The following is a 26496-nucleotide window of genomic DNA, read 5'->3' on the forward strand; positions in this document are numbered from 1 at the left end:
GCACCTTTGGCAGTGATTCCAGCCTCAAGTCTTCTTGGGTATGACGCTACAAGCTTGGCACACCTGTATTTGGGGAGTTTCTCCCATTCTTCTCTGCAGATCCTCTCAAGCTCTTACAGGTTGGATGGGTAGCGTTGCTGCACAGCTATTTTCAGATCTATTCAGAGATGTTCGATCAGGTTTACGTCCGGGCTCTGGCTTGGCCACTCAAGGACATTCAGAGACTTGTCCCGAAGCCACTCCTGCATTGTCTTCGGGTAGTTGTCCTGTTGGAAGGTGAACCTTCACCCCAGTCTGAGGTCCTGAGCACTCTGGAGCAGGTTTTCATCAAGGATCGTACTTTGCTCCATTAATCTTTGCCTCGATCCTGACTAGTCTCCCAGTCCCTGCCGCTGAAAAACATCCACACAACATGATGCTGCCACCACCATGCTTCATCGTAGGGATGGTGCCAGGTTTCCTCCAGAGTTGACGCTAGGCATCTAGGCCAAAGAGTTAAATCTTGATTTCATCAGATCAGAGAATCTTGCTTCTAGTAGTCTTTTAGGTGCCTTGTGGCAAACTCTTTTTTTTTTAGGCGGGCTGTCATGTGCCTTTTACTGAGGAGTGGCTTCTGTCTGGCCACTCTACCATAAAGGCCTGATTGGTGGAGTGCTGCAGAGAAGGTTGTCCTTTGGGAAGGTTCTCCCATCTCTGCAGAGGAACTCTAGAGCTCTGTCAGAGTGACCATCAGGATCTCGGTCACCTCCCTGACCAAGGCCCTTCTCCCATGATTGCTCAGTTTAGCCAGCTCTAGGAAGAGTCTTGGTGGTTCCAAACTTCTTCTATTTAAGAATTATAGAGGCGACTGTGTTCTTGGTGACCTTCAATGCTGCAGAAATGTTTTGGTACCTTTCCCCAAATATGTGACTCGAAACGATCCTGTCTCGGAGCTCTTTGGACAATTCCTTCAACCGCATGGCTTGGTTTTTGCTCTGACATGCACAGTGAACTGTGGGACCTTATATAGACAGGTGTGTACCTTTCAAATCATGTCCAATCAATTGAATTTACCACAGGTGAACTCCAATCAAGTTGTAGAAACATCTCAATGATGATCAATGGAAACAAGATGCACATGAGCTCAATTTCGAGTTATAGCAAAGGTTCTGAATACTTATGTAAATAAGATGTATACATTAAAAAAATATATATATATATCTGTAAAAATACTACAAACCTGTTTTCACTTTTTCATTATGGGGTATTGTGTGTAGATGGCTGAGGATATACAGTGGGGCAAAAAAGTATTTAGTCAGCCACCAATTGTGCAAGTTCTCCCACTTAAAAAGATGAGAGAGGCCTGTAATTTCCACCATAATTTGCAAATAAATTCATAAAAAATCCTACAATGTGATTTTCTGGATTTTGTTTCCTCATTATGTCTGTCATAGTTGAAGTGTACCTATGATGAAAATTACAGGCCTCTCTCATCATTTTAAGTGGGAGAAGTTGCACAATTGGTGGCTGACTAAATACTTTTTTGCCCCACTGTGTACTTTTTAATCAATTTTAGAATAAGGATGTTACGTATCAAAATGTGGAAAAGGGTCTGAATACTTTCCGAAGGCACTGTATTTTACCTGCCAGTGCATTGCTGATCCAGTAAAAACTGTAGAGTCTCAGTGGCCCGCCGCCCACAGTGCTGACCACGCATAGCTAGGTGAAGGCTTTGTTGTGTGTGTGTGTGCTTTTTTTTGCGTTTGGCCTTTGTTTTGAGATAATAATACCACACACACACACACACACACACACACAAACAGCTAATAGGCAGTATTTGAAGGGAAAGATGTAACACAGTGCTTGCCATGGGGCAATGCATATGGCTTCTGCATTACTCTACAACAAATAGCCTGAAGTAAACAGACACAGGAGCTCAGATCAAGTTAGTGTTTGATTTTAACGGTATTCTTTACCATTCCACAATAAACATACAGTGAGGCATCGCTCCATCAACACCGTCTATCTGAAAACAGCTAGCTATTTACATGTGTACAGCACATCTTCTAGTTTTAGTAGTCTGTAATCTAGTCCATTATCACAAGGTAATCAATCAAACATTCCAAACTGCATTATCATCTCTGTTTCCTGGAACTAGAATGAAAACATTACATTTTATGTAATCAGGCATGTGACAGTCTGGTTCCACTCTATCATACACACACATGATGCATATATACACACACAGTGTGGCGAGAAGGGGTTATTATGAATAATATAATAGAGATGTTCTGTGATTTATACTTCTAAGAGATTCAAATTAATTCAAAGACCTTGACTTTCACGCACCTACACACACACAAGTTGCTCCATATTCAACAAGGACAGCATCGCCATATTACCTGTGAACAACACCAGCATTAACTCACTTCAACTCACTGTGACAACTCTGTCAACAACAACTACACTACTCATAGTTACTGCAATCAATCTCTTGAGTTGTCAGAGTTAAAATGGCTGACGTTTGACTAGTGGTTCTGGAGCAATATAGAGTAAAGATTGAAAGGTTATTGTTATCTATCCATTACCAGTGCAACAACAACAGCTCACAGGAGAAGTAAAAGTTTTAGCAGCTTCATCTCAACCTTGCTAAAACCACGGCCAACGTCTTCAACTTGTTACCCAGAGTGTGAGCTAGCGATCTGTTTTCTCATAGTTTCCACCCTGAACAACTAACACAAGCTGTGTGGTTTACACTTTGCAAACAAGCCTGCTAACACTAAGGCACTATATTTATGTTATAACATGAATACTCTCACAGAAGGTCATTATGAAACTCTAAATATAAGCTCTACAATTGATTTGGTTTTTAGGTAAATAATATGCTTCAGCGCTGCAGGAGTGATGTTGGAAATTCCAGACACGGACAGAGGAGGAAACACTGAGAAGACGAGCAGCACAAATCTTCACGTTCACACTTGTGAGCTATGGGTTAAGGCTTCAGAGTAGCGCAGCAGTCTAAGGAGCTGCATCTCTGTCCTAGAGGCGTCACTACAGACTCTGGTTCGATTCAGGTATCACAACCAGCCGTTGTTTTTAATAATCTGCCCAGGGACTGCGGTTGAAAATGTATGTTGATTAATGTTTCACTCTCCCTGTAAAAATAAACTCAAATTCAAACTCGCTTAGAAATGTTTCAGACAAACAGCCAGATTGAAAAACACGTCTGGGGTCAAGAGAGAATTGAGGAGTGGAGGAGGGGACTGAGCACAGTAAAATCACAGCTATGTTCCAACTCCAAGTAAACTCTGTTTCCGGGAGACACGTGCACAAACACACATACTGTCAAACGGAGACTAGGGCCTACCTTCACGTCTCGATGGATGACGTTGTTGTCATGACAATATCGCAGTGCCTCTAAGATCTGTCTCATGTAGTGACTGGAGCAGGAGAAAGGAAGGCAGAAATAAAACACCATGACTATTGATTCTAAACAATATTGTTGTAATAGCGACAAGTGGTTATTTCTGTCCATGGTGTTTTGGTATTATTCTCTGAATGTATTTTTCACTCAATGCAACAAGAGGAACTATTTCAAATTGAGCATCATGGGAAGTGGACTTGGTCTTACCTGGCCACCGCCTCACTGTAGACGAAGCCAGCGTCTGCCCTCTTCACAATCTCAAAACACAAGTCTGCACCATCCATACTGTAGGAGAGAGAGAGAGAGAGAGAGATAGATAGATGGATGGATGGAGGGGGTAGAGGAAGGGAGTGATAGCGGGTGAGTGAGGGGGAGAAAGAGAGAGAGGGGGGGATAGGGAGTGGGAGAGGGGTAGAAAGAGAGAGAGGTAGAGAGAGAGCGGGAGAGGGGAGAGAGCGAGACTTCAGGAGGTGAAAAGGTTATCTTATTCAAGTTTGAAGTGTGTGCCACTACTATGGGCCTGTTTTGAAAGCTGTGTATATATGTATCTGTCTGTCTCTGTCTGTCTGTGTGTGTTTGTATGTGTGCATGTATGTATGTGTCTGTCTGTGTGAGTGTGTGTTTGTACGCGTGTCTGTATCTGACTGTTTACGTGCGTTAATGTATGTATATGTGTGTTTGATAAAACTATGGATATTCCTTTAAAATGAAACTGATTCGTTTTTATCGTATCCTTTGTTCGTGTGGAATCTTCAGGGACCTAAGGGGGGTTTCCTCTAGTGCGCGATCTTTGTCTAGAACAGAGTAGACTAGAACAGAACACAACAGAATAGAACAGAGTAGACTAGAACACAACACAACAGAGTAGACTAGAACAGAGTAGACTAGAACAAAACACATGTCACGACAGGCCGTCTCCTTCCTAGGATATCGCATTTCCACATCAGGGTTGGTGATGAAGTGTGACCGCATTGCAGCCGTGCGTAATTGGCCGACTCCCACCACAGTAAAGGAAGTGCAGCGGTTTTTAGGGTTTGCCAACTACTACCGGAGGTTTATCCAGGGTTTTGGGCAGGTGGCTGCTCCCATTACGTCACTGCTGAAGGGGGGACCGGTGCATCTGCGGTGGTCGGCTGAGGCGGACAGAGCTTTTGGTCCCTTAAGGCTCTGTTTACCTCGGCTCCGGTACTGGCTCATCCTGATCCCTCTTTGGCATTCATAGTGGAGGTGGACGCGTCCGAGGCTGCTCTCACAGCGCTCGGGTATGCCACCGAAGCTCCGCCCTTGTGCTTTCTTTTTGAGGAAGCTCAGCCCGGCAGAGCGAAACTATGATGTGGGGAGTTGTTGGTTGTCGTCAAGGCTCTGAAGGTGTGGAGACATTGGCTTGAGGGGGCTAAACACCCTTTTCTCATCTGGACTGACCACCGTAATCTGGAGTACATCCGGGCGTCGAGGAGACTGAACCCTCGCCAGGCAAGGTGGCCTATGTTTTTCACCCGGTTTAGGTTTACAATGTCATATAGACCAGGTTCCCAGAACACGAAGGCAGACGCACTGTCACGACTGTATGATACAGAGGAGCGGAACATCGATCCCACTCCCATACTTCCGGCCTCTTGTCTGGTGGCACTGGTGGTATGGGAGGTGGACGTGGACATCGAGCGGGCATCACGTTCAGAGCCTACTCCACCCCAGTGTCCAGCTGGACGGGTGTCTGTTCCATTCAATGTTCGCGACAGGTTGATCTGGTGGGCTCACACGTCACCCTCCTCTGGTCATCCGAGCATCGGTAGGACAGTGCGATGTCTTAGTGGGAAGTACTGGTGGTCCACTTTGGACGTGAGGGTTTGTTTCCTCCTGCTCGTTGTGCGCTCAGTGCAAGGCTCCTAGGCCTTACAGACTGCGAAGGCCCTGTTTACACATGTCTTCCGGCACTACGGGGTGCCTGAGGATATAGTTTCTGATTGGGGTCCCCAGTTCACGTCCAGGGTTTGGAAGGCATTAATGGAGCGTCTGAGGGTCTCGGTCAGCCTTACCTCAGGTTTTCACCCTGAGAGTAATGAGCAGGTGGAGAGAGTAAACCAGGATGTGGGCAGGTTTCTGCGGTCGTATTACCAGGACTGGCCAGGGGAGTGGGTGACGATGGGCAGAGATGGCCCAGAACTCACTCCACCACTCCTCTACTAACCTATCGCCCTTCCAGTGCATGTGTGGGTATCAGCCAGTTCTGGTACCGTGGCATCAGAGCCAGACCGAGGCTCCTGTGGTGGACGAATGGGTGAGGCGCTCGAAGGAGACCTGGGAGGCCGCCAACGGGTGCCTTAAACGGGCCAAAGGGCGGCAGAAGGCGAGTGCTGACCGTCACCGCAGTGAGGCCCCGGTGTTCACATCGGGGGACTGGGTCTGGCTCTCGACCCGAAACCTGCCACTCTGCCTGCCCTGCCGGAAGCTGGGTCTGCGGTTTGTGGGGCCATTTAAAGTCCTGAGGAGAATAAACGAGGTGTGTTACAGGTTACAGCTTTACCATGATTACTGTATTAACCCCTCATTTCATGTGTCTCTCCTCAGGCCGGTTTTGGCTGGCCCGCTTCAAGAAGCTGAGGTGCGGGAGGTTCCTCCGTCCCCTCTGGACATCGAGGGGGCCCTGGCATTTGCAGTTTGGTCCGTACTGGACTCGAGGCATTGGGTGAGGGGCCTTCAGTACCTCGTGGACTGGGAGGGAGTTTCACCGCCTCCATCCGGATCACCCTGCACCTCGTCCTCCGGGTCGTCCTCGAGGCCGGCGTCGGCACGCGTCAAGTGGGGGGGGGGGGTACTGTCACGACTTCCGAAGGTGGGTCCTCTCCCTGTTCGGGCGGTGCTCGGCGGTCGGCGGCGCCGGCCTGCTAGCTATCAGAATCCATTTTTCTTTTTCCGTTTGTTTTGTCTTTGGTTCATTCACACCTGGTTTTCATTTGCTTTTATTTCTGTGTGTATATTTACCCCTGATTCCCGCTTAGGTTTTTGCGGGACTATTTTCATGTTGCTCGTTGAGGTTTTCCTCAGTTTATTCACATGTGTACAGTGTTGTAGGAAAAGTAAGGAGTGTTGTTTTTTTCTCCTTCCGTGAGTGACTGCGTGTTCCTATGTCTTGGGCATTAATTGGTATTGTACCTGACCCATTTTGGACTTGCCTATTAAAGATGCTACTTTGACATCTCTGCTCTCCTGCGCTTGACTACCTTAGCTACCTCAGTACAAAGTCGCAACAACACATCAGAATAGAACAGAGTAGACTAGAACAGAACACTCTTCATATTCCACACTGATGGCTTTCTTTCTTTCTTTGTCCTTTCTTTCTTTCCTTCTTTCAGTCTCTCTCTATCATTTTTCAGCAGACGCCATAGGTAGGACTCACCATCTCTTCCTCTACAGACCTCTTTCACTATTTCCCCCTCTCGCTCTTTATTTCTTTCTTTCTCAATCACTTCTTCTGCCTCCCTGGCTGCTCTCTCGACTTCACCCTTTCAGCCCTCTGCCATTCTCTCCTCTCTCTCTCTCTCTCTCTCTCTCGCTCTCTCTCTCAGCTTTCTCTCTCTCCTCTGATTCTCTTCATGTCTCTACTCCAGTCCTATTATCACCAGAGGTGTAGTCCTGCCGCAGCGTACCGGAGCGTCGCTTGCTACTTCTCACTGGTGCTTGTTTACTAAAAGGTTGATCAAAGCTATTCAATGGCCGCAAAGTCACAATGTTTTATTAGTATTCTACACAACAGAACCGAATGGAATAGCATGTTATAAACTGGGTGGTTCGAGCCCCGAATGCTGATTGGCTGACAGCCAAGGGTATTTCAGACAGTATTAACTGGGTGGTTCGAGCCCTGAATGCTGATTGGCTGAAAGCCGTGGTATATCAGACCGTATAACACGGGCATGACATGTTTTTGTTATTGCTCTAATTACATTGGTAACCAGTTTATAATAGCAATAAGGCACCTCGGGGGTTGCTTCGTGCCTAAGAACAGCCCTTAGCCGTGGTATATTGGCCATATACCACAACTCCTCTGGCCTTATTGCGTAAGTATAACGTTACCGTAAGACCAAAAACATCCCCTTATGAGGTTTTAGGATGATTAGCTGATTGGTCACATTTCTTTCTCATGGGTCAAAACTTAACAGCTTGTGCACCACGGCACCACTAGGCAAAATATGAGCTTTGATTGAAACAAAATACAGGTAGGACTATGCTATTGGTTACAACCAGAGGCTCAGGAAAACATAGTTAGGCCAACCTACATAATGTACATACAGTACCTACTACACTGTAGGCCTACATCATTCAAGAACATCTGAATGCATATTCTCATGAATCTGATTGAGATCAAATGATTGGCAGATGCAGTTTGGACGTTTCACAGGTAAAATAATAATTATTATTCATGATTGACAGGTGGCCTATTTTAAAATGAGGTATAATTTGGTGTTTGAAGGTATTCAAAATCTAGACGATACGTGTGGGTGTAGGCAGACGTTGCATTTGGAGGATGAATTTTCTGCATATTCTAAAATGATACTCGATAGAATACATCTGTCGGTACAAATGATGATGTCATTTCAGAAATTAAGACGTCACTTTAAAAATGGCTTTTGCCTCAACATGTTCTATAAGAGCGTGCTACACTGACGTCTGCATACAGCTGCAGCTACACTCACTCACTTTACCCATGCAGTACTCTGTCCTGATAACTAGCCTAGCTATGCTAGCGTTAGCGAGCAGTAGAAATCCATTACCAACTGTCACATTGATTACACCACTAGTGGTGTTTACCGCTCAGCGACATGACAGACTGAACTGATGGGGATGGGAGAGACCTCGGATTATAGCTGATCATATTAAACCTCATCACATTTGAAATAAAATACTTTTTAGATGCAAAAAATGCTTATATCCTATGAATATGTATGTTGCTGTGTATAATTGAGTGAGTGAGTGTGAGAGTGTATGCACGTGCATGTGTAATAGACAGGAACAAAGTTGTGACTCACAACTCGAAGACCATGTAGAGCATGCCATCTGAGCTGTATGTCTCCACTAGCTCTACGATGTGAGGGTGCTTCAGCATGTGGCAGATACTGGCCTCTCTCTTCAGATCTGTGGAGGAAAGAGAGAGAGAGGTTAGCGGTCAGGGGTTAGAATTCATGTGGCAGATACTGGCCTCTCTCTTCAGATCTGTGGAGGAAAGAGAGAGAGAGGTTAGCGGTCAGGGGTTAGAATTCATGTGGCAGATACTGGCCTCTCTCTTCAGATCTGTGGAGGAAAGAGAGAGAGAGGTTAGCGGTCAGGGGTTAGAATTCATGTGGCAGAAAATGGTCTATAGAAAAGCAACAGAACTCACATACTATTAATGGGTGTGAGAGAGAGGGGTGTGAGAGAGAGGGGTGTGAGAGACATTGACTTCGAGGAAAGAGTGAGAGAAGAAATAACAATGTGCTCCACTAAGCTAGATCACTAAACATGCCTGCTCATTTCTATAAATATTCAAATCTGAAAAAGAAAATAAGTGTGCTTAACATGTGAGAGAGAGGAGTTTTGGGGAAAGTGAGGATGCTTGAACAAATCATCAGTCTTCAACAGGTATGCAAATGAGGTATTGCACTGTCATCCTAAACAGGATGGATTGAAGGAATAACTCTAACAGCTATTAAGCTCCTTAAACCAAGATGGCTCCTCAGATACTAGTTAGAATGGTCACAGCAGCCAAACAGTTGAGAAGATTAAATGTGTGTACATTTTAAAATGTATACGAGAGACGAGAGCAGGGATTCAATCACTTGCAGATAGTGGTTTTCCAGATAACTAGTGCTTTCAGAAGTGAGTATGATTTATACAGCAGCGTGTCTGGGATGGAGTTGACGCTTGATGTAGAAACTAAGTAGTGACAGTGCAACTGACTCACTGTAGAGCCTGGTGATAAGACTAGCCAACGCCAGGCGGAGTTATCAGAGGCTTTTTATTGTCATTTCATTTATTAGGCAAGTCAGTTAAGAACTTATTCTTATTTACAATGACAGCCTAGGAATCCGTGGGTTAACTGTCTTGTTCAGGGGGCAGAACGACAGATTTTTACCTTGTCAACTCGGGGATTCAATCTAGCAACCTTTTGGTTACTGGCCCAATGCTCTAACCACTATTTTAAATTTTTATTTATTTTTTTATTTCACCTTTATTTAACCAGGTAGGCTAGTTGAGAACAAGTTCTCATTTACAACTGCGACCTGGCCAAGATAAAGCATAGCAGTGTGAGCATACAACAAAGAGTTACACATGGAGTAAACAATTAACAAGTCAATAACACAGTAGAAAACAATGGCCAAAGGCATGAGGAGGTAGGCAAATAATTACAATTTTGCAGATTAACACTGGAGTGATAAAAGATCAGATGGTCATGTACAGGTAGAGATATTGGTGTGCAGAAGAGCAGAAAAGTAAATAAATAAAAACAGTATGGGGATGAGGTAGGTGAAAAGGGTGGGCTATTTACCAATAGACTATGTACAGCTGCAGCGATCGGTTAGCTGCTCAGATAGCTGATGTTTGAAGTTGGTGAGGGAGATAAAAGTCTCCAACTTCAGCGATTTTTGCAATTCGTTCCAGTCACAGGCAGCAGAGTACTGGAACGAAAGGCGGCCAAATGAGGTGTTGGCTTTAGGGATGATCAGTGAGATACACCTGCTGGAGCGCGTGCCCCCATCAGGGGAAAGTGAAGCTTAATCTAAACTGGGAACGTGTGTAACTCCACTCCTTCCCTCTGTCCAATGTGAGGTCCTACCATGTCATCTTCCTCCCTCTGTCTCTACCTACCCCCCTCTCTCTGTCCCCCCCCCACCATCTCTGTCCCCACCTCCCCACTTTCTCTCGCTGTCCCTCTCTCTACTGTCCTGCGTTTAAATGTATGACCCATTTGCCAAACAGACCTGAATAAATACCTCCAGCCTTTTATATCAAGTAGATTACTCACTGCACTATACTACTGGGAGAGAGAGACACATATAGAGAGAGAGAGACACATAGAGAGAGTTATACAGAGAGAGAGAGAGCTACACAGAGAGAGAGACAGAGAGAGACAGAGACAGAGAGAGAGAGACACAGAGAGAAATAGACACAGAGAGAGAGACACACAGAGAGAGACACAGAGAGAGAGAGAGAGAGCGAGAGAGCAAGAGACAGAACAGCATGTCAGAAATCAGCTCAATTTAATTGAAGAATCCATTGAATCTAACCACTTCTGGGAAAATTGGAAACGTCTAAACAGATAACTCTTCGTGTTGTTGTTTATCTAAAATGGAGATGTGTGGGTAAACCAATTCTCCAATCTTTTTGGCTCTATAACAAAGAACAAACAGCAAAAAGATATACATGATCAAATACAAATCTTAGAATCAATTATTAAAGACTACCTGAACACACTGGATTCTCCAATTACATTGAATGAACTACAAGACCAAATACAAATCCTCCAACCCAAAAAGGTCTGTGTGGTTGACGGTATCCTAAATTAAATGATAAAATATACAGACTACAAATTCCAATTGGCTATACTTAAACTCTGTAACATCATCCTCAGCCCTGGCATCTTCCCCAATATTTGGAACCAAGGACTGATCACCACAATCCACAAGTGGAGACAAATTTGGCCCTAATAACTACCGGGGATATGTGTCAACAGCAACCAAAATAACATCTTCTGCATTATCATTAACAGCAGACTCATACATTTCCTCAGTGAAAACAATGTACTGAGCAAATGTCAAATTGGCTTTTTACCAAATTACCGTACGACAGACCACATATTCATCCTGCACACCCTAATTGACAAACAAACAAAGGCAAAGTGTTCTCATGCTTTGTTGATTTCAAAAAAGCTTTAGACTCAATTAGGCACGAGTGTCTGCTATACAAATTGATGGAAAGTGGTGTTGGGGGGAAAACATACAACATTATAAAATCGATGTGCACAAACAACAAGTGTGCGGTTAGAACTGGCAAAAAACGCACACATTTCTTTCCACGGGTCCGGAGGATGAGACAAGGATGCAGCTTAAGCCCCATCCTTTTAAACATATATCTACAGCATTATCTTCTCATTCTTCAAGCAGTGGAATGTTAGACATAGTTATTCTATAGACATACACACTGACACACTAACAAGCCCTGAAAGATCAGCCACTACAATATACTCCTACTCCCTTCTTATCCCCTCCCCTCTCTTCTCCTCTTTTCTCTCTCATCTCCACTCCTTCCCTCTACCTTCCGTCTTCCCCTCTCCTCTCCTCTGCTCTCCTCATCCATCCATCCGTTACAGCAGGCACTTTCCTTGATATTCTCCTCCAGGCAACAGCTATTCTGGGAGGGAATATTGCTGCATGCCGCACACACACACACGCCGCAAATACACACACAAACACGTCGCACGCACACACACACATGCCGCACACACACACTGTATGTTATTTCCTGTCTATGGGGACTGAGAACACTTATTCCAGAAGTCTGCCCTCCTGAGTCGTCACAACATTCCGGAAACACTCTTCATCCCATGTAGCCCTGGCTTAGCCCACAGTATTCCCATCCATCTCCCAGAGCAGGACAGGGACATGTGAGAGAGGAAGACAGTCTCTCTGATCTCTCCTTTCACATTGCCTGTTTCTGTCATTCTTTCTCCTGGAACTCTGACATTGGCACTGCTGATGAATGTGAAATGTCCTCCAGTTGCTTCAAAATGGATTGCAGGCTGTGTGTACCTGTGTACTTATGTTTATATGTGTTACATTACAGAGAAGGATATTAAGGGCAGACAAGCAGGAGGGCAAAGTGTAAGGTGCATTAAATTGTGTTATATTCTCCTACATTCCTTTTACATTTCCACAAACTTCAAAGTGTTTCCTTTCAAATGGTATCAAGAGTCTGCATATCCTTGCTTCAGGGCTTTAGATTAAGATCCGCCCCTTTTTTCCTATTTTCGCCAAAAATGACATACCCAAATCTAACTGAAGCAAGGATATGCATATTCCTGGTACCATTTGAAAAGAAACACTTTGAAGTTTGTGGAAATGTGAAAGAAAGGAATGTAGGATAATATAACACAATATATCTGGTAGAAGAAAATGCAAAGAAAAAAACAACCAGTCTTTTTCTACCACCATCTTTGAAATGCAAGAGAAAGGTCAGGGTTCTAGCCGTCACACTGGTTGTAATTCCATTAGTCTCCACAAGATGGCAGCAGTGTATGTGCAAAGTTTTAAATGGATAACTTGAAGTATGACTGAACAACAAGACTTTTAGTATGAAGTCCCCTGGTACATTTGGGCAAATCGTGAAGGAAACATTCGTATTCATTTTCCATTTTTCTGCAAGAATATCGTCAAATCTTTATACTTGTCCAAGTATTAGTAGCCATATTATAAGGTCAACATTTGCAAAACAACCAGTTTTCATAACTTCAAAACTCTGAATATCCTTATCATTTTTGTCCAAAATGAAAAGGCATGCCGTCGTACAAGGTTAGTAGCTACATTTTACGACATATACAGATTATGGATACTCCCGTAAAGCCCAGCTCATTGGCTATCTAGCTAGCTTAGTTTGACCCTGATTGGTGTTTATTTGACAAAGGTACAGTCATTCAAGTAATGGCGCCCGCATCATTGGCGTGCCATGAAGGCGTAGCCCTCTGACCAAATATGGTGTCCTATAGGATATACAGTGAGGGAAAAAAATATTTGATCCCCTGCTGATTTTGTACGTTTGCCCACTGACAAAGAAATTATCAGTCTATGATTTTAATGGTAGGTTTATTTGAACAGTGAGAGACAGAATAACAACAAAGAAATCCATAAAAACGCATGTCAATGTCACACCCTGAACATAGTTTACTTTGTATATTTCTATGTTTTGGTTGGTCAGGGTGTGAGCTGAGTGGGCATTCTATGTTTCATGTCTAGTTTGTCTATTTCTATGTCTGGCCTGATATGGTTCTCAATCAGAGGCAGGTGTTAGTCATTGTCTCTGATTGGGAACCATATTTAGGTAGCCTGGGTTTCACTGTGTGTTTGTGGGTGATTGTTCCTGTCTCTGTGTTTTCACCAGATAGGGCTGTTTCGGTTTTCGTTACGTTCATTACGTTCTTTGTTTTGTAGTGTTTGTATTGATTCGTGTTTTATGTTTGTTTATTAAACATGGATCGCAATCTACACGCCACATTTTGGTCTGACTCTCCTTCACCACAAGAGAACCGTTACAGTCAAAATGTTATAAATTGATTTGCATTATAATAAGGGAATATAAGTATTTGACCCCTCTGCAAAACATTACTTGCACTTGGTGGCAAACCCCTTGTTGGCAATCACAGAGGTCAGACGTTTCTTGTAGTTGGCCACCAGGTTTGCACACATCTCAGGAGGGATAATGTCCCACTCCTCTTTGCAGATCTTCTCCAAGTCATTAAGGTTTCAAGGCTGACGTTTGGCAACTCAAACCTTCAGCTCCCTCCACAGATTTTCTATGGGATTAAGATCGGGAGACTGGCTAGGCCACTCCAGGACCTTAATGTGCTTCTTCTTGAGCCACTCCTTTGTTGCCTTGGCCGTGTGTTTTGGGTCATTGTCATGCTGGAATACCCATCCACGAACCATTTTCAATGCCCTGGCTGAGGGAAGGAGGTTCTCACCCAAGAATTGACAGTACATGGCCCTGTCCATCGTCCCTTTGATGCGGTGAAGTTCTCCTCTCCCCTTAGCAGAAAAACACCCCCAAAGCATAATGTTTCCACCTCCATGATTGACGGTGGGGATGGTGTTTTTGGGGTCATAGGCAGCATTCGTCCTCCTCCAAACATGGTGAGTTGAGTTGATGCCAAAGAGCTCCATTTTGGTCTCATCCGGCTGCAACACTTTCACCCAGTTGTCCTCTGAATCATTCAGATGTTCATTGGCAAACTTCAGACAGGCATGTATATATGCTTTCTTGAGCAGGGGGACCTTGCGGGTGCTGCAGGATTTCAGTCCTTCACGGCGTAGTGTGTTACCAATTGTTTTCTTGGTGACTATGGTCCCAGCTGCCTTGAGATCATTGACAAGATCATCCCGTGTAGTTCTGGGCTGATTCCTCACCGTTCTCATGATCATTGCAACTCCACAAGGTGAGATCTTGCATGGAGCCCCAGGCCGAGGGAGATTGACAGTTATTTTGTGTTTCTTCCATTTGCGAATAATCGCACCAACTGTTGTCACCTCACCAAGCTGCTTGGCGATCGTCTTGTAGCCCATTCCAGCCTTGTGTAGGTCTACAATCTTGTCCCTGACATCCTTGGAGAGTTCTTTGGTCTTGGCCATGGTGGAGAGTTTGGAATCTGATTGATTGCTTCTGTGGACAGGTGTCTTTTATACAGGTAACAAACTGAGATTAGGAGCACTCCCTTTAAGAGTGTGCTCTAATCTCAGCTCGTTACCTGTATAAAAGACACCTGGGAGCCAGAAATCTTTCTGATTGAGAGGGGGTCAAATACTTATTTCCCTCATTAAAATGCAAATCAATTTATAACATTTTTGACATGCGTTTTTCTGGATTTTTGTTGTTGTTATTCTGTCTCTCACTGTTCAAATAAACCTACCATTCAAATTATAGACTGATAATTTCTTTGTCAGTGGGCAAACGTACAAAATCAGCAGTGCATCAAATACTTTTTTCCCCTCACTGTACTACACCCCTAATGAAATAGTGAAGTCTTGTTACCTTCTTGGCTCTTTGAGGAATAGATAAGAATGTGATTTGACTCGTTGAAACAACATTTAGGGTGAGATTTTCTTTTTAGGATATGAAAAGGGATTTTATCTAACAAAACGACACATTTCTGGGACCCTTTGGATGATAAATCAGAGCAAGATTTCAAAATTTAAGTACACATTTCACCTTCAGAGGTGAATTTATCAAACCTATCGTGATGAAAAAAGTGTTTTGTTGTTAGGAGCTCTCCCCAAACAATAGCATGGCATTTTTTTCACAGTAATAGCTACAGTAAATTGGACAGTGCAGGTATATTAACAAGAATTTAAGCGTTCAGACGATATAAGACACTTATATGTAGAGACATTTGTTGTTTCTCTAAAATCTGCGATCTTGACATCACGCGCTGCATGATTTACAACAGTCCCGTTGACGGAACACAGATCCTTATTAAGATCCTACATCTGTAGGTAACGGGCTACAGGTAGTGTGGAAAACAAATACGATCCACGTGCCACTCTCCCCTTTCAAGCTTACAGAACTCTTGCAGCCAGGTAGAAATACAGCTGGACTAAACCATAGCCACAATGAGTAGGGGTGCACATAACCAATTAACTAGTTGATATTTTATTTAAACATAATTTCATCACATTCTTCATAGGCCTTCTACTCAAACCGGTTCACATCTTCAATAGCAGTGATCTTATTGAACAAAAAATACAGATATAACAAAACTATCAGCGATAGTTGGGAGTGTTTGTCCTAAGAGAATGACCCATACTGCTAGCATAGCGGCTAGCCTTCACCGACGTTGCTTAACTAATGCTTACATACAGAAAGAAAAACTGTGTCTTTAGCTCCCAGTGAAACTGTAGCTCTCAGGACGATGTGTGTGTGCGTGTGTGCGTGTGTGCGTGTGTGCGTGTGTGCGTGTGTGCGTGTGCGTGTGCGTGTGCGTGTGCGTGTGCGTGTGTGTGTGTGTGTGTGTGTGTGTGTGCATGCGCTGGAAGTGACCGAATGGAAATGATTCTCAGATCACTGCATCAGCAGTACAGCTAACCTCAGAAGAGAGGCAATGAATGGCTGCTGATGAATGAGGAGGGAGGGAGAGAGGGAAAAAGAGAGAGATTGCATAAGTGTGGTTGAATGAAAGAGATGAAATGAATGAAAATGAGGAGGAAGAGAGGGAGGGAGGGAGAGAGGGAGGGAAGGGGTGGGAGGGAGGGAGGGGGATGGAGGGAGAGAGTGGGAGGGAGGGAGAGATGGGGAGAGAGGGAGGGAAGGGGTGGGTGGGAGGGAGGGGTATGGAGGGAGAGAGTGAGAGGGAAGGAAGGGAGGGAGGGAGATATGGGGGAGAGAGGGAGGGAAGGGGTGGGTGGGAGGGAGGGGGATGGAGGGAGAGAGTGGGAGGGAGTGTTGGGAGAGAGGGAGGGAAGGGGTGGGAGGGAGGGGGATGGAGGGAGAGAGTGAGAGGGAGGGAGGGAGTGTTGGGAGAGATGGGGGAGAGAGGGAGGGAAGGGGGGAATGGAGGGAGAGAGTGAGAGGGAGGGAGTGTTGGGAGTGAGTGTTGGGAGGGAGGGAAGGGGTGGGAGGGAGGGGGAGAGAGGGAGGGGGATGGAGGGAAGGGGTGGGAGGGAGGGGGATGGAGGGAGGGAGGGGGATGGAGAGAGGGTTGGGAGAGAGGGAGGAAAGGAGATAGATCACATTCTACAGACCATGTCCTAGACCATGTACTTTCTACAAAGCCAGAGGAAGACCCAGGAGGAAAGTCCAAACCTCAGTATATCTTTGACACACACATGCAAACTGCAGGAGGAATGTAAAACAGCATCATGTTCAAGTTGAAGCAGATGGGAGGAGAGGACAGGGGGGAGAGGACAGGGGGGGAGAGGACAGGGGGGGAGAGGACAGGGGAGGAGAGGACAGGGGAGGACAGGGGGGGAGAGGACAGGGGAGGACAGGACGAGGGAGGAGAGGACAGGGGGGGAGAGGACAGGGGAGAGGACGGGGGAGGAGAGGACGGGGGAGGAAGAGGACAGGGGAGGAAGAGGGAGATAGAGAGCCGTGGGGAGAGAGAGAAAGATGTGATCTCAAACGGGGGTCCCTGTTACTCCAGCTGGGAGTCAATGCCTGCTCTGGAGGGGGACCGGAACTCTCAGTGTGTGTGTGTGTGTGTGTGTGTGTGTGTGCATGTGTGCATGCGTGCATGTGTGCATGCGCGTGATTTTTCTCCTGCTGGTAGTCGTTGCCTGCTCTGGAGGGGGACCGGAACTCTCAGTGTATGTGTGTGTGTACATGTGTGTGTGTGTGCCTGGGTGTGTGTGATTTTTCTCCTGCTGGTAGTGGTTGCCTGCTCTGGAGGGGCAGCAGAGACAGGCCCTGCTACACAAGGTATCACACTGAGAGCTCTAGACACCAGGTACAATTACTACTAGCTACCACCTGGAGAGGGAAGGAGGGAAAGAGAGGGGGGGAGGGAGGGGTGGATGGAAAGTGATGAATCTATCTGGTTCTCTCTCTCTGAATAATTTTGCACGCCCAATTTTGGGGTTTTTGATTTGTTAAAAACGTTTGAAATATCCAATGAATGTCGTTCCACTTCATGATTGTGTCCCACTTGTTGTTGATTCTTCACAAAAAAATACAGTTTTATATCTTTATGTTTGAAGCCTGAAATGTGGCAAAAGGTCGCAAAGTTCAAGGTGGCCGAATACTTTCGCAAGGCACTGTATCTACAATACAATACATTATTACACCACTACTCTACCACTACATATCTACAACACATTATTACACCACTACTCTACCACTACATATCTACAATACAACACATTATTACATCACTACTCTACCACTATATATCTATAATACAATACATTATTACACCACTACTCTACCACTATATATCTACAATACAACACATTATTACATCACTACTCTACCACTATATATCTATAATACAATACATTATTACACCACTACTCTACCACTATATATCTACAATACAACACATTATTACACCACTACTCTACCACTACATATCTACAATACATTATTACACCACTACTCTACCACTATATATCTACAATACAACACATTATTACACCACTACTCTACCACTATATATCTACAATACAATACATTATTACACCACTACTCTACCACTATATATCTACAATACATTATTACACCACTACTCTACCACTATATATCTACAATACATTATTACACCACTACTCTACCACTATATAGCTACAATACAACACATTATTACACCACTACTCTACCACTATATATCTACAATACATTATTACACCACTACTCTACCACTATATATCTACAATACATTATTACACCACTACTCTACCACTATATAGCTACAATACAACACATTATTACACCACTACTCTACCAATACATATCTACAATACGAAATCAATACTACAAAAAAATAACGATATTGAAATATAAGTGTGTGTGTGTGTGTGTGTCCCTACACTGTTCCATAAGGTGTAGTTTTTTTAAATCAGTTATTTAAATGTGATTTCACTGCTTGACTGAGTTACATGTGAGCCAAATGTGTGTTTGTAAACAGAGAGAATGTGTGTGTGTGTAGGAAAGCTATACATTAGTGTGTGAGACCCTTGCTGGCCGATCAATCACTGGGCCACACCCTGTCTGGGTCCTTTTGGCCTGTCCCTAGGCTCTGTGCAGAGTTGTGTGTGTGAGACCCCTGCTGGGTCGATCACTGGGCCACGCCCTGTCTGGGTCCTTTTGGCCTGTCCCTAGGCTCTGTGCAGAGTTGTGTGTGTGCGTGTGTGTGAGACCCCTGCTGGGTCGATCACTGGGCCACTCCCTGTCTGGGTCCTTTTGGCCTGTCCCTAGGCTCTGTGCAGAGTTGTGTGTGTGAGACCCCTGCTGGGTCGATCACCGGGCCACGCCCTGTCTGGGTCCTTTTGGCCTGTCCTTAGGCTCTGTGCAGAGTTGTGTGTGTGTGAGACCCCTGCTGGGTCGATCACTGGGCCACTCCCTGTCTGGGTCCTTTTGTCCTGTCCCTAGGCTCTGTGCAGCGTTGTGTGTGAGACCCCTGCTGGGTCGATCACTGGGCCACGCCCTGTCTGGGTCCTTTTGGCCTGTCCCTAGGCTCTGTGCAGCGTTGTGTGTGAGACCCCTGCTGGGTCGATCACTGGGCCATCCCCTGTCTGGGTCCTTTTGGCCTGTCCCTAGGCTCTGTGCAGCGTTGTGTGTGAGACCCCTGCTGGGTCGATCACTGGGCCACTCCCTGTCTGGGTCCTTTTGGCCTGTCCCTAGGCTCTGTGCAGAGTTGTGTGTGTGAGACCCCTGCTGGGTCGATCACCGGGCCACGCCCTGTCTGGGTCCTTTTGGCCTGTCCTTAGGCTCTGTGCAGAGTTGTGTGTGTGTGAGACCCCTGCTGGGTCGATCACTGGGCCACTCCCTGTCTGGGTCCTTTTGTCCTGTCCCTAGGCTCTGTGCAGCGTTGTGTGTGAGACCCCTGCTGGGTCGATCACTGGGCCACGCCCTGTCTGGGTCCTTTTGGCCTGTCCCTAGGCTCTGTGCAGCGTTGTGTGTGTGTGTGTGTGTGACCCCTGCTGGGTTGATCACTGGGCCACGCCCTGTCTGGGTCCATTTGGCCTGTCCCTAGGCTCTGTGCAGCGTTGTGTGTGAGACCCCTGCTGGGTCGATCACTGGGCCACGCCCTGTCTGGGTCCTTTTGGCCTGTCCCTAGGCTCTGTGCAGCGTTGTGTGTGAGACCCCTGCTGGGTCGATCACTGGGCCATGCCCTGTCTGGGTCCTTTTGGCCTGTCCCTAGGCTCTGTGCAGCGTTGTGTGTGAGACCCCTGCTGGGTCGATCACTGGGCCACGCCCTGTCTGGGTCCTTTTGGCCTGTGCCTAGGCTCTGTGCAGCGTTGTGTGTGAGACCCCTGCTGGGTCGATCACTGGGCCACGCCCTGTCTGGGTCCTTTTGGCCTGTCCCTAGGCTCTGTGCAGCGTTGTGTGTGAGACCCCTGCTGGGTCGATCACTGGGCCACGCCCTGTCTGGGTCCATTTGGCCTGTCCCTAGGCTCTGTGCAGCGTTGTGTGTGAGACCCCTGCTGGGTCGATCACTGGGCCACGCCCTGTCTGGGTCCTTTTGGCCTGTCCCTAGGCTCTGTGCAGCGTTGTGTGTGAGACCCCTGCTGGGTCGATCACTGGGCCACGCCCTGTCTGGGTCCTTTTGGCCTGTCCCTAGGCTCTGTGCAGCGTTGTGTGTGAGACCCCTGCTGGGTCGATCACTGGGCCACGCCCTGTCTGGGTCCATTTGGCCTGTCCCTAGGCTCTGTGCAGCGTTGTGTGTGAGACCCCTGCTGGGTCGATCACTGGGCCACGCCCTGTCTGGGTCCTTTTGGCCTGTCCCTAGGCTCTGTGCAGCGTTGTGTGTGAGACCCCTGCTGGGTCGATCACTGGGCCACGCCCTGTCTGGGTCCATTTGGCCTGTCCCTAGGCTCTGTGCAGCGTTGTGTGTGAGACCCCTGCTGGGTCGATCACTGGGCCACGCCCTGTCTGGGTCTTTTTGGCCTGTCCCTAGGCTCTGTGCAGCGTTGTGTGTCTCTGCTCCTGTATTAAAGATGATCACAGTGTAACTGTTCTCTTTTCTACCATCATGTGAAAAATTTAAAATATAAAATCACCAAAGGGAACAGTGTTGCTGCCATCACGTGTGTGTGTGTGTGTGTGTGTGTGTGTGTGTGTGTGTGTACGGTTGATAGATTTCCCAGCGCTCGAGCCAAGGCTTGTGATGGGATATAAAGGAGATGGATGGTGATGGAGAGAAATGGAAGATTAATTTCAGATTTATTTCTGTTTTTCTCTGTCGTTTTCCATCCCTCTGTTTTCATCACTCGCTTAATGAGAACGTTAGGATGACATAAATCCCTGGCTCTGGTAGATATTTCTCCTCTGTGAAGCAGGATACATGATCCCTCGTTCACAAGGTGTTTGTAGGGGCTTGACTGTGATATGTGGTAGAAAGAGAAGCTAAACTCAAACAGTCATGCAGACTTAGAAAGCCACTTAACCTGACAGCAAATTTTTACAGCATGCACAGATGGCTCATTTGCATAAATCACTACCGAAGTAATAAATAACACTAGTAGTAAAAATGATGAGAATAATAACATTTTTTAAAAATATTTTCAAAACTTTTACATTTTCTCTGTATGGAAATGTTATGCCAGACTGGCTCTCAGAATGGAGCAGTGTTTCTCTAGAAAAGTATAAAAAAGTATGTGGACACCCCTTCAAATTCAGCAACACCCATTGCTAAAAGGTGAATAAAATTGAGCACACAGCCATGCAATCTACATAGACAAACATTGGCAGTAGAATGGCCTTACTGAGAGCTCAGTGACTTTCAACATGGCACCGTCAGAGGATGCCACCTTTCCAACAAGTCAGTTTGTCAAATTTATTCTCTGCTAGAGCTGCCCCGGTCAACTCTAAGTGCTGCTATTGTGAAGCGGAAATGTCTTGGAGCAACAACGGCTCAGCCACAAAGTGGTAGGCCACACAAGCTCACAGAATGGAACCGCCGAGTGCTGAAGCACATAGCTCGTAAAAATGGTATGTCCTCGGTTGCGACACTCACTACCGAGATCCAAATTGCCTCTTCAAGCAATGTCAGCACAATAACTGTTCGTTGGGAGCTTCATGAAATGGTTTCCGTGGCCGAGCAGCCGCACACAAGCCTAACATCACCATTGCACACAAGCCTAACATCACCATTGCACAATACCAGCTCTCGGCTGGAGTGGTGTAAAGCTTGCCGCCATTGAATTCTGGAGCCGTGGAAACCTGTTCTCTGGAGTGATGAATGAAGCTTTGGAGGATGCCAGGAGTACACTACCTGACCCAATGCATAATGCCAACTGTAAAGTTTGGTGGGGGAGGAATAATGGTCTGGGGCTGTTTTTCATGGTTAGGTCTAGGCCCCTTAGTTCCAGTGAAGAGAAATCTTAATGCCACAGTATACAATGACATGCTAGACCATTCCGTGCTTCCAACTTTGTGGCAACAGTTTGGGGAAGGCCCTTTCCTGTTTCAGCAGGGGAGCCACCTTCTAGTAGGCCGGTGACAACGACCGCCGAGCACCGCCCGAACAGGCAGGGGAGCCACCTTCTAGTAGGCCGGTGACAACGACCGCCGAGCCCCGCCCGAACAGGCAGGGGAGCCACCTTCTAGTAGGCCGGTGACAACGACCGCCGAGCACCGCCCGAACAGGCAGGGGAGCCACCTTCTAGTAGGCCGGTGACAACGACCGCCGAGCACCGCCCGAACAGGCAGGGGAGCCACCTTCTAGTAGGCCGGTGACAACGACCGCCGAGCACCGCCCGAACAGGCAGGGGAGCCAACTTCGGCGGAAGTCGTGACAGCTGCTGTAATTGTGAAATGCTTCTTCCTGAAGCCTGATTGGTACATTGATAAAATAGAGTTAGTAAATAACAACTATTTTAGCTGTTCACTCACAAGGGTTTCAAGTATTTTCACCAGGGGTGACAGCTTTGAGATTGGCCTATAATTATTTAAAAGAATTGGATCTCCCCCTTTTAAAAGTGGTAGGACAAATGCTGATTTCCAAATCTTTGGAATTTCATTACATTCCAGGGTTAGATTGAACAGATATGTAAGTGGGTCAGCTATGAAATCAGCTGCCAGATTTAAAAAGCAGGGTTCCAAATGATCAGGACCTGCATGCTTTCTCTGATCTAAGGATTTCAGGGCTTTATGTACCACCTGCACTGAGAATGGCAAAAAGCTAAAAGTTTGACCAGCTCTCACTGGTTCATCCACACAGGGTTGTACAGAGACAAAGGACACTGGTTCATCCACACAGGGTTGTACAGAGACAAAGGACACTGGTTCATCCACACAGGGTTGTACAGAGACAAAGGACACTGGTTCATCCACACAGGGTTGTACAGAGACAAAGGACACTGAATCAAACAGCCTACCAGATGATAAAGTGCTCATTGAAACAATTCAGTATTTCAGTTTTGTCATATACAGCAACATAGTCCTTCAAAACACATGACAGTAATTCATTAACATTACTATTACCAAACATAGACTTAATATCCTTCCAAAACTTTCTAGGGTCATTCTGGTTATCAGTGGTAACAGACATAAAATATTCAGACTTGGCCTTCCTGAGAAGAAAAGAACACTTGTTTCGTAACTGCCTAAAAATAAGCCAATCAGCATCAGAACATGATTTTCTTGCTTTAGCCCAGGCTAGATTACGGTTGTGAATAATACAAGACAGCTCAGAAGAAAACCATGGATTATCCTGCCCTTTAACCCTGAACCTGCAGAATGGGGCATGTTTGTTTACTATTTGGAAGAATCCATAATGAAAGAATTTCCAGTCAGTTTCCACATCAGGGATAAACTCAATCTCACTCCAGTCAAAATAAAACAAATCATGAAAGAAAGCCTGCTCATTAAAACACTTCACATTTCTCTTACGAATAAAACGTGGGTTTGTCTTAGGAACCTTAGTATTTCTAACAGCAACAACAGCACAATAGTCACTTAAATCATTACAAAAAACACCAACCTCAGAATATTTATGTGGAACATTTGTCAATCAGGGTAGATTTATCTGGGCATTTAAGATTTGGGCGAGTGGGTGAGTTAATCAACTGGGTAAGATTCATAGAATTACAAAACATTCTTAAATCATCAGACACCGGCTTGAACCAACACCAGTTGAGATCACCAATCAAGATAATTTCACTGGAAAGAAATTTAGACATAAGGTGCATCAGAGAAGAAAATGCATCACCGAAAGCAGAGGGGGGTCTATAACAGCCAATCACAGTTATAGAGAGCAGAGGGGAGGTCTATAACAGCCAATCACAGTTTTAGAGAGCAGAGGGGGGTCTATAACAGCCAATCACAGTTATAGAGAGACCTTTTGAAACCTTAATATTCAAAGCAAAAAATTTCAACTGTTTACAAATAGTTTCAGACTTTGCCACATTTAAAGGGAATTTCGTTTTTACATATATAGCCACACCCCCACCTTTCTTAACTCGATCAGTGCGATACACATTGCAACCATATATACAAATATCCTTATCAAGATCAGACTTGCTGAGTCAGGTTTCAGAAAACACAATTGCATCAGTTGATTTAGCCCAAATCCTAACTCCATACATTTTTGACAACAGGCTGCATACATTTAAATGAAAAATACCAAAAACAGATTTAAAATCAGAGGGGGTTTGGAGACATTGCATGTCTGGGCCACGTTACCTGATATCAACAAAAGAAGAATAACTAGGCACCTCTGTTTAATAACCTTGCACGGCTTCTCTTTTTAAGAGACCGACTGCAAGCGAATTCTACAAGTGAGTTTCCAGACAATACAAAACAGTCATTTAAAACCATTAGACTTTTGTAGTGACTGCCAACTGAAGAAGATCTTCAAAGGTAAGGCATTCATTTTATCGCTATTTCTGACTTTTGTGGCACATCTGCCAGGTTGAAATATGACTTTCATGTGATTGTATGCGGGGCATCCTCAGATAATCGCATGGTTTGCTTTCGCCATAAAGCCTTTTTGAAATCTGACACAGCGGCTGGATTAACAAGATGTTAAGCTTCTTGTTAGGACCTTGGCGTTACTCTGGACCCTGATCTCTCTTTTGACAAACATATCCAGACTGTTTCAAGGACAGCTTTTTTCCATCTATGTAACATTGCAAAAATCAGAAACTTTCTGTCCAAAAATTATGCAGAAAAATGTATCCATGCTTTTGTCACTTCTAGGTTAGACTACTTCAATGCTCTACTTTCCTGCTATCTGGATAAAGCACTGAATTCACTTCAGTTAGTGCTAAACAAGGCTACTAGAATCTTGATTAGAACCAAAAAATGTGATCATCTTACTCTACACTGGCTTCCTGTTAAGGCTAGGGCTGATTTCAAGGTTTTACTGCTAACCTACAAAGCATTACATGGGCTTGCTCCTACCTATCTTTCCAATTTGGTCCTGCTGTACATACCTACACGTATGCTACAGTCACAAGACGCAGGCCTCCTAACTGACCCTAGAATTTCTAAGCAAACAGCTGAAGGCATGGCTTTCTCCTATAGAGCTCCATTTTTATGGAATGGTCTGCCTATCCATGTGAGAGACGCACACTCGCTCTCAACCTTTAAGTCTTTATTGAAGACTCATCTCTTCAGTAGGTCCTATGATTGAATGTAGTCTGGCCCAGGAGTGTGAAGGTGAATGGAAAGGCACTGGAGCAACGAACCTCCCTTGCTGTCTACGCCTGGCCGGTTCCCCTCTCTCCACTGGGATTCTCTGCCTCTAACCCTATTACAGGGAGTGAGTCACTGGCTTACTGGTGCTCTTCCATGCCGTCCCTAGGAGGGGAGCGTCACTTGAGTGGGTTGAGTCACTGACGTGATCTTCCTGTCTGGGTTGGCGCCCCCCCCTTAGGTTCGTGCTGTGGGGGAGATCTTTGTGGGCTATACTCGGCCGTGTCTCAGGATAGTCAGTTGGTGGTTGAAGATATACCTGTAGTGGTGTGGGGGCTGTGCTTTGGCAAAGTGGGTGGGGTTATATCCTGCCTGTTTGGCCCTGTCCGGGGGTATCGTCGGATGGGGCCACAGTGTCTTCCTCCTGTCTCAGCCTCCAGTATATATGCTGCAATAGTTTGTGTCGGGGGGTTAGGGTCAGTCTGTTATATCTGGAGTATTTCTCCTGTCTTATCTGGTGTCCTGTCTGAATTTAAGTATGCTCTCTCTAATTCTCTCTTTCTTTCTTTCATTCTTTCTTTCTTTCTCTCTTACTTTCATTATTTATTTCTCTCTCTCAGAGGACCTGAGCCCTAGGACCATGCCTCAGGACTACCTGGCCTGATGACTCCTTGCTGTCCCCAGTCCACCTGGTCGTGCTGCTGCTGCCTGAGGCTATGGAAACCTGACCTGTTCACCGAACGTGCTACCTTGTCCCAGACCTGCTGTTTTCAACTCTCTAGAGACAGAAGGAGCGGTAGAGATACTCTGAATGATTGGCTATGTAAAGCCAACTGACATTTACTCCTGAGGTGCTGACTTGTTGCACCCTCGACAACTACTGTGATTATTATTATTTGACCTTGCTGGTTATCTATGAGCATTTGAACATCTTGGCCATGTTCTGTTATAATCTCCACGCGACACAGCCAGAAGAGGATTCGCCACCCCTCATAGCCTGGTTCCTCTCTAGGTCTCTTCCTAGGTTCCGGCCTTGCTAGGGAGTTTTTCCTAGCCACCGTGCA

The 26496-nt window shown here is 45.7% G+C and overlaps 1 protein-coding gene across 14 annotated transcripts in view; it reads right to left on the minus strand.

Annotated features, from left to right (window-relative positions):
• Nucleotides 1–26496, minus strand: part of LOC109905169 (peripheral plasma membrane protein CASK) — a 211574-nt gene that overhangs the window by 97255 nt on the left and 87823 nt on the right. For all 14 annotated transcript variants that reach the window (XM_031800690.1, XM_031800747.1, XM_031800735.1 and 11 more), the window contains exons 3-5: nucleotides 8428–8533; nucleotides 3611–3688; nucleotides 3347–3419 (exon numbers count right to left, since the gene is read on the minus strand). In XM_031800690.1, coding sequence (XP_031656550.1) covers nucleotides 3347–3419; nucleotides 3611–3688; nucleotides 8428–8533 — 257 coding nt within the window. The remainder of the gene's footprint in view (nucleotides 1–3346; nucleotides 3420–3610; nucleotides 3689–8427; nucleotides 8534–26496) is intronic.

This window comes from Oncorhynchus kisutch, linkage group LG2 (genome assembly GCF_002021735.2).
Source record: "Oncorhynchus kisutch isolate 150728-3 linkage group LG2, Okis_V2, whole genome shotgun sequence".
NCBI lineage: Eukaryota > Metazoa > Chordata > Actinopteri > Salmoniformes > Salmonidae > Oncorhynchus > Oncorhynchus kisutch.